The 9427-nt window shown below is 46.7% G+C and overlaps 1 protein-coding gene across 1 annotated transcript in view; it reads right to left on the reverse strand.

Moving 5' to 3' along the window:
- Positions 1-6255, reverse strand: part of DHRS12 (dehydrogenase/reductase 12) — a gene marked incomplete at its 5' end in the record, with an annotated part of 28858 nt that extends 22603 nt beyond the window's left edge. Inside the window, 3 exon segments of the mRNA XM_034758539.1 lie at positions 2520-2602; positions 3941-4074; positions 6075-6255. Coding sequence (XP_034614430.1) covers positions 2520-2602; positions 3941-4074; positions 6075-6130 — 273 coding nt within the window.
- Positions 6256-9427: the final 3172 nt, after the last annotated feature.

A 9427-nucleotide genomic window follows, 5' to 3' on the forward strand; every position in this document is an offset into this window, starting at 1 on the left:
CATCCTCCTCCTCTGAACCACACCTCATAACACAAGGTGAACTGAATGACCTTGTCAGGGATTTGGAACTACCCAAGAGTAAGGCAGAGCTGTTGGGCTCCAGACTACAGCAGTGGAATCTCCTGGCAGGTGATGTTAGGGTTTCCATGTTCCGTGACCGTCCAAAGGATCTTGTCCCATTCTTCTTCATGGAAGGTGATCTTGTAGCCTGCAACAACATCGATGGTGTGATGGCAGCCCTCAACATTGTTCACGATCCAGATGAGTGGAGACTGCTCATTGATTCATCGAAGACGAGTCTTAAAGCTGTTTTACTGCATAATGGCAATGTTTTGCCATCAATTCCAGTTGGTCATGCAGTCCATATGAAGGAAACCTATGACAACATGAAACAACTTTTGAGGTGCATAAACTATGACCAACATCAGTGGCAGCTCTGTGGCGATTTGAAGGTTGTTGCTCTCTTGCTTGGTCTGCAGACTGGATACACAAAGTACTGCTGTTTTCTCTGCGAATGGGATAGTTGTGCAAGAGATTCCCACTACATCAAGAAAGATTGGCCACTCCGACAGTCATTGGAACCTGGGAGGAAAAGTGTTCAGCATCCACCACTTGTTGAATCAAGGAAGATTTTGTTACCACCCTTACACATCAAGCTGGGTCTGATGAAGAACTTTGTCAAGGCCATTGACAAAACACAAGCAGCTTTCAAGTACCTCCGTGGAAAATTTCCAAGGGTAAGTGAAGCTAAGATAAAGGAAGGAGTCTTTGTTGGTCCTCAGATTTGTGAGCTTCGAGATGATGCATTTGACCATGCACTGCATGGCAAGGAAAAGACGGCATGGAAAGCCTTCCAGTTAGTGGCAATACATTTTCTCAGAAACAACAAGGCAGACAACTACAGGTTGTTGGTGGAAAACCTCCTCAAGGCATACAAAAGCCTTGGTTGCAACGTGTCACTAAAGATACATTTTTTGCACTCTCGTCTAGATTTTTTTCCACCGAACTGCGGAGCAGTGAGCGACGAGCACGGCAAGCGATTTCACCAGGACATTGCAACAATGGAGAAACGCTATCAGGGCAAATGGAGCCCATCAATGCTTGCAGACTTATTGCTGGACAGTGACAAGAGATGCTCCATTTAATGAATACAAGAGACAAGCCAAGAAGCGCTGAGTAGACACTGAATAGGACTAAACTATGTACATAATAGTTTTTTGCCTTTTGTTTCATAATAAATTTTATTTATATAACCCTTTTGCTGATTTTTAAAGTGTTACATAAACAGGACAGGTGAAATATCATGTAAAGCAACCATAAACACATGAAAAGACCTAGGTTTACAATTTATGATTAAAACTATTATCTACACAATATACATAGACATAAAATGTAAAAACTTAAATATCTTAGAAACAGTAGCCAATCAATTGTTTTAATTGTCATATTTGAATTCAGCACATCAAAATACATAATAAATAGCCCATTTTATCTCTGAAGCAGATGACTTCTCAAAAATTGTAGACCAGTGTAACCAGTAGGGTACCCTATCTTAAATAAATGCTTTTTGGCCATTTATTTGGGAGTAATCTGCTTTTCTTCTAGTCAGCAACGGGAATGTAACATTGTAAAGGGGGCACAACATAGGGCTGACCTGCTTGTGTCTCAAAAGTCCAAAAGTTTGAGGACTAGGAAAGTTCCAGTTTCTCTCACAGCAGGGGAGCTGAGACCAAAGAGCAGGAACCCAAGCAGTACGAAATCGTTAGAAATAGAAATTCAGATGTTTGATTCTAATCTAAATTAAGGACTCTTAGTGGATCTGAAACACTCTGGTCAAGAGCCACATCACTTTCTAACACGAATGGAGCTCTCAGCAAAAGATAGGAAGATGCTGATGGCACCACTGAAGAGGGGCCACTGCTGAACAATTGGTGGTGCAACATTAAGAGCAGTCACAAGGGTGAGTTGAACAATGATACAAACTGGTGTGAAGAAGAACTGTCAGGGAAGGGGGGAGGCAGCGGTGGAACACCATAGGTACAGGAGATGGAAAAAATCTGCAAATGCATGAGAAGAGACTAGGATCAACTTTGTGGGGGGTTGGGAAGGTAATGGTCTGAACGTCTACAGCAGCAATGTGCATGTGCTTTATACACATTCACTGTAAAAAGCCTCAGCCATATAGCAAACTGTAGGGAGTTACATATTAAAAATAGAGAAAGTACAAGAATATCCCTGGCCTGAATAATATCCTGTGTACCAGCCTCCACACCCACACCCACACACAGCAATACAGGAGAACAATCAAAAACCATCAGCTGCGGAAATTAAACTTCATCAAACGCAGCCATTAGAAAGAATGATAAATATTTTGCTCATTTCTGAGGGTGCCTCTAATATGCAATCTCAAACAGCGAACAATGAAAGTGGGTGGGATAATGCAGAGAACTACTTATAAAATCTTCTAAGTCTTACTGCTGGTAAACTGCTTAACAAAAACCTCAATACACTAAACTCACCTGATTACCAGTTTCTGTTGTTATTTCTCTTTTAGCTTCTTCAGCTCTCTCTTTATTTCGGCAAACCAGATGAAGTGTGCCACCTGGTGGAATTCCATAAGAATCACAGTTAACAATTAGGTGTGAAGTGGAGGGGTGTGGGGAAAGGCAAGACTAAAAATAATATTTGATGTTTTTAAATACAAGTTTCCATATGTTCCCAGAGCAATATCTCTGGAATCATACGAGCTCAAAAAGGGATGGGCTGGGATATGACTATATCAAATTGTGAATTGTTTGCAGTATTGTTGTAGCCATGTTGGTCCCAGTATATTAGAGAGACAAGATGGGTGACGTAATATCTTTTATTGGATCAAATTCTGTGGGTGAGAAGTTTTCGAGTTACACAGAGCTCTTGTAGCTTGAAAGCTTGACTCTTTCACCCACAGAAGTTGGTTCAGTAAGACATTACCTCACCCATCTTGTCTCTCAATTGTGAAGTCCATTTTGTACCTGCGTTGAAATACTGGCACTGTGACCACATCAATTTGGACTTGCCTGGGGCAGCCTGTTATGCTGCACTCCAGATAGCTAGTACAAGAATAGCAGTTGAAATTTTTTTGCATGCAATCAAGTAAGGTAGTTGGTGTGTAGACACTGCTGACTATTGTACCAAACGCAATTGTCTCACTGTTACCTTGTCCTCCCCTCCTTTTGTTGGTCTTATCTATCTGTTGTCTCTTCACACCTTAAGACTATAAATTCTTTGAGGCAGAGACTGTCTTACTTTACCCTGTCTGTACGGTGCCTAGGCCAACACGGTCTTGATCCATGATGGAGACCTTTAGCTACCACCCCATAATATTTCGTGGCTCCCCTCCACTTGTTACTTTTGTTTCATGACCAGTATTCATGGTAGGATCTGCCAAAGAACCATACAAGGTGCTCAAACCCCAAATATGCCCCTCTGAAGACAGTTTTTCATATGAAACATCCTACCCCTGAAAATGGGAGCTAGAACGTCTTGAAAAGCAGAATCCTATAGTCAGAAGGATGAACACTTTTCCAGTTAAACTTCTATCACACTTTGTGAAGATCCCCAAAAGGTTAACATTGGTTTAGCTCAGTGGTTTCAACCTTTCCAGACTACTGTACCTCTTTCAGAGTCTGAAGCCTGAGCCCCCACCATCCAGGGCCAAAGCATGTATTTTAAATTTGCAGGTTGCCCTGTGGCATGGGGTCCCAGGCAATTTCCCTGCTTGCCTCCCCATAATTCCAGCCATGCACTTGTGACCCCCCAAACCTGTCCAGTGACTCCCCTGTGGTTCATAATCCCGAAGTTGAGAAACCCTAATCTAGATGAGTTGACTACCTCCTTGAAGACCGCTGAATACGCCTGGGGGTATACGTTCCTCTGGTTGAGAGCCACTGTTTCATCTCACCTCTCTTTGCTATCTCCGTTGCAGTTGCTTTGCCAATACCACTGTTTGCTCCAGTAATCATGAAGGATCTTCCAGTTACATTTACCTCCAAATCTGCCGGAACAAAGTGTTTGGATGCAGAGTCATAGCCACTCCTGAATAAATCACAAAGATACAAAGTCTTCAGTGGAAGAAAGAAAAAGGGGATCCACTACCAGGACTCAATTTAACTACTTATTTATTTTCTGTAGCTTTCTAATAAATATAAGAAGTCCCCATCTATTGCTCTAGGAATTTTTGATGCAACATTAAAAGGCACTGATCAGCAAGAATATGTGAATAAGAATATACACAGATAGGAAGAGAGAGTGTGTGTGTGTGTGTACACTTTAAAGAAATAAGACAAGAATCAGAATTTAAGGTCAGAAAGGACCACTAGATCATCCAGTCTGACCACCTGTACCTCACAGGCCCCCCAACACCACCTAGCACCCACACTCTAAACCCAACCACCAAAGTGAGACTGATGTAAATGACACCCACGGGAGATTTGATTACTAAATGACACAAGCAGAGAACAGGAGGGACCGCGCTCAAGGTCCCTGCAATGGCAGGGAAATGATCAAATGAGATACACCTCTACCCAGATATAAAGCTGTCCTCGGGAGCCAAAAAATCTTACCATGTTATAGGTGAAACTTGCTTTGCTTTATATCGAACTTGTTTTGATCCGCCGAAGCGCGCAGCCCCCCCTTCCCCCAGAGCGCTGCTTTACCGTGTTATATCCGAATTCGTGTTATATCGGGGTAGAGGTGTATATCCAGATAACCCTGGCAAGTCACCTGTTTCCACACTCTGCAGAGGAGGGTGAAAACTCCTTCAGGTCATTGCCAATCTGACCTGGGGGGAAATGCCTTCCTGACCCCACACAGGGGGCATTCAATGAAATTACAAGGTAGGAAATTCAAAACCAATAAAAGGAAATGCTTTTTCACACACGATGTTATTGAACTGGTTGCCATGGAAAGGCACTGAGGCCAAGAACTCAGCAAGATTCGGCAAGGATTGAACATTTAGATGGATAGCCAGAATGAATGGCAACCAACATGTTAGATGGGATATTAAACTTCACATTTAAGGGCTTAAGACAATCTCTTATTAGAGAGATTAGGCAGAGACCTACGTCAGGGGCAGATTATCCCATATCAGCTTACTGCAAGGGTCTTACACCTTCCTCTGAAGCAGCTGATACTAGCCACTTTCAGAGACAAGATCCTGCAGCAGATATCCCTCAGTCTGAGCCAGAGTGGCAGTCCCTATGCAAGATCTGATCCGCAGCCTGCCAATAAATTCATTATATCTGGGTGTGGTAAAGGACTAAGGGAAGGAGGTGCTAAGTGCCACTGGAAAGTACTTTGTGATAACATCCCCAAGGTATTACAAAGCTGGCTATCGGTCACTTGGCTCGATGTGGGGTGGAGAGGGGCAGCACATTTCTTGGTCAATCTGTGAAAAGACCTGTGGAGTTCTGAAGGTTTTTGTAGACAATGTGATGATCCACAATGCTGTGACTTACACCCAGCATGCCAAACCAAAGACCTTACAGCTGTGGACCCGGTCTATGCTCTGAAGTCCCTGGGTCAGTCACACTCTGGATGGTTTCAGCAGCTAAACCCGCACGCTAAACTCCAGATCTGCGCCGCAGACAGCCAGATACAACCCAAGCCGACCTTGCTTTCTCGGTGCCTCTGACAGAGGAGTAACCCAGCGCCCCACTGTTGCCGGGCTTGCATGAGGAGCTGCCGAGGCGCCCCCTTGAAGCAAGCAGCCAATCCCACCCGAAGGCTCAGGGCACAGCAAGGGAGAGTAGACTCAAGGGAGCAGCTTTTTCCTACCAAGGCTGCAGAGGCAACCGGCTTGCACCCAGCCAAGCGCCAGGACGCTCAACGGGGCCTCGCCCCCCGCCCCGGACTGCGGCGACCTCAGGCTGGAAAGCCCGAGGGCCGGGGACAGCCCCGACCCCAGCGCCCAGCTGCGCCCGCCTGCAGGCTCGGGGGTAGGCGCGGGCTGTGCGCGCGGCCGCTCGCCGCGGGAGCCCCCTGCTCGGGCAGCCCCAGGCAGAGCTCAGGGGCCGGCTGCCCGGACCCCCCGGTACCTGGTGTACTCCCGCAGCCCCTTCAGGAACCACACGGTGTTCCGGTACCAGGACATGGCGCCGCTCCCGCCGCCGCCCGACTGTTGTGTAAGCGCCGCCCTGCCCCGCCCCCGGAGTTAAATAAGCGACGGGCCGGGAGACGCCCTAGCAGGCAGCGCCCGGGCCGGGCCCGCAGCCCCCCGCGGGAGCCCGCCCACTTCCCGGTTCGCCAATACGGCCAATACGGCTGTCGGGTTCTTGCCGCTGAGGGCTGTGTGCTGTGGGCAGGCAGAGAGCCCCGCGCAGAGACACACGTGTCTCCGCATCCCATCCGCAAGCCGCAAAAATTACCTGCGGATCGCTGCTGATATCCGCAGAGTTGCAGGGCTCCACCATGGGAGCCAGGCTAGGGTGACCAGCCGTCCTGATTTTATAGGGACAGTCCCGATTTTGGGGTCTTTTTCTTATATAGACACAGTACCTGTTACCCGGCAACCCCTGTCCTGATTTTTCACATTTGCTGTCTGGTCATTCTTGGCGCCCCCCCAATCAGAGCCCGGTCCGGGAGAGCGGCCTGGCAGCTTTGGGGATCCGTGGCAGACCTTCTGCCTGCCTGCCCGAGCAGCGCTGGCCCGTGTCCCTGTCCCCCAGCCCTCGCACTAAATGTCCCTGCCCCCCTGCCCAACGTCCCTGCCCTTCAGTGCCCCTGCCCAGTGTTCCTGCCCTCCAGTGCCCCTGCTCAGTGTCCCTGCCCCTCAGTCCCCTCTGCCCAGTGTCTCTGCCCCCAGCCCCTCTGCGGAGGGCAGGTGGAGGGACGCAGGCTCCCCACAGCTGACAGCACAGCTCTCCCCCACCCGGCTCCGGCCAGGGGGAGGGGCAGCTTGGAGCTGCAGCCCTGCCACGGTAAAAGCTGGGCGGGCAGCAGTATGGAGCCACAGCGGACCCTTCATCTGCTCTGGGCATGGGGCCCAATCAGCCCCCCGCCCAATGTCCTTGCCCCTCAGGCCCCACGCCCAGGGCAGGTGGAAGATCCGTGCCTCGGTTCCTCACAGCTGCCCGCCCGGCTCTTACAATCAGAGCCCTGCGTGGATACAAAATTTGTATCTGCATCTGTACAGCTATCTGCAGAAATGATGCACAGATATAAAGCGGACACCCGCGGATTTGCAGGGCTCTAGGCAAGCAGCCCGCAGCTGCGATGGGCCCTGACGTGGCCAAGCCACCTCTCTGGATAGCGCAACCTTGGGAGGGCTCAGTAACAGTCAGCTGGGCTTCTTGCTGGGAGATCTCCCTGGCTGTTCCACGGCACCCTCCATGGCTTTCTACACAGCTGCTAGCCATTGTAATAGCAGGTCCCCATTCCTGGCACTGGGGAATGACCTCCCGAGCTACATGACAAGTCTACATTATCCCATGGTTAGCATGGATTTTCCCGCTAGGGTGCTTTTGTTTTTTTCCCTTTAAAGTACTATTTAGCCAAAGATACCTAGGCAACGTGTTTTGCTATCTAATGAGTGTAACTTGTATATTGTGCAACCTATTGGAATAGAGTTTGTTCTGCTTACATTGACTGTAAGCATTTGTGGGCACTAAGTGGCAATTGAAAGTCCATCGGCAAGCTTCTGCCTGCTGTATGTCCCTTCTACTTTCTGTTTGTTCTCAATTTCTCTGCATCAAACAAGAACAAAAACATTTACAGCTTTATCATTAAAATACACTATAAAGTATAAAAAAAAACTCAAAATGATTTACACTGATTTAAAAAGACCATAAAAAAGAAACTGGACTCAGAGCTTTCTCATAGACATGGGCCACGTGCCCTGCTCAATTCTGATGTAGCCTGCCATTTACAGAAAAAACAATAACTAAACATATGTTGGAATTTGCTTTGATCTAGGAACTGAGTTTTAGAGGGAGTGAAACTCACCTCCCCCAAGAATTTGGCCCTACATTCCAGAACAGGCCAGAATACCTCATGCTACTGGTCTGGGGAGGGAGCCCTGCTAGCTGAAGTGATACAGAAACAACCCCACATTTTCTTGCATTGGTCCTCCTGTTCTCACACAGAGTCCCATGAGTCCCAGTCTCAGTTCTGTGATTTAGATGCCAAATGCAACTCAGTCTCTATACAACACTAGCAGCTGTCACAGGCATCTTTATATAAACCTAATCATTCCCACTGGTAAATGGCATAGTGGAATTAGGAGAAAACCCTGAGTTCCACAAGGGATCCTACACAAAAAAACTTTTCTCCAGAAAATCAAAGCTCCTCTGCACTGGCAGTTCATCAGAGCGAAACTGCTGAATATAATCAGAGCCAGATTGCCCCATCCATACTCATGTTAGAAAGTGTCCCACCCATATTTATGTTATAAATAATCCCATTGATTTCAGTGGGACTACTCACCAAGTAACAGCACTACTCAGCATCAGGATGACACAAGCCAGCCTATAATAATAGGTACAGGGAATTTCTTTTAGTGTATTTTGAGTTCCTGGGCCATGCACAAGTGGAATTTGGTGCCCATCAGGTGTAACATCGTCACAAGGCCCAGCTGGTCAACCAGAGCATGGCTTTTGACAATCAGTGCCTGCTGTAAAATAAATTCTTATATACATAAATAATTACATTACAAAAACTGTTAAAGGAATGTAGGGTTGAAAAGTCACCCACTCAAGTCAATATATTCACTTATGTTGTGAAGCACTCAGATACTCTGGTGAGAGCATCATAGAAGAAACACATGTGAGGAAATTAATCATTTTGAATGAATGTTGAATGCAACGTTTGGACGGTGGGTGTTTAATAAGGACTGGGGCCACACATTGAATGTGCAAGATATATCGAATAGCTACCCATGCACTGAATGAGGCATGAGTCATGTGGTCAAAATTGAATGTGATCATGTAATTAAAGACTATTTCATAAGGCTTTGAAAAGTCATGGTAGATGGGAGAGATTCAAGAGGACTGGAAAAGGGCAAATATAGTATCCATCCATAAAACGGGAAATAAGGACAACCCGGGGAATTACAGACCAGTCAGTTTAATTTCAGTACACGGAAAGATAATGGAGCAAATAATTAAGCAATCAATTTGCAAACACCTAGAAGATAATAAGGTGATAAGTAACAGTCAGCATGGATTTGTCAAGAACAAATCGTGTCAAACCAGCCTAATAGCTTTCTTTGACAGAGTAACAAGCCTTGTGGATGTGGGGAAGCAGTAGATGTGGTATATCTTGATGTTAGTAAAACTTTTGATACTCTCTCGCATGACTTTCTCATAAACAAACTAGTGAAATACAACCTAGATGGAGCTACTATAAGGTGGGTGCAAAACTGGTTGGAAAATCATTCCCAGAGAGTAGTTAT

Source organism: Trachemys scripta, chromosome 1, assembly GCF_013100865.1.
Source record: "Trachemys scripta elegans isolate TJP31775 chromosome 1, CAS_Tse_1.0, whole genome shotgun sequence".
NCBI lineage: Eukaryota > Metazoa > Chordata > Testudines > Emydidae > Trachemys > Trachemys scripta.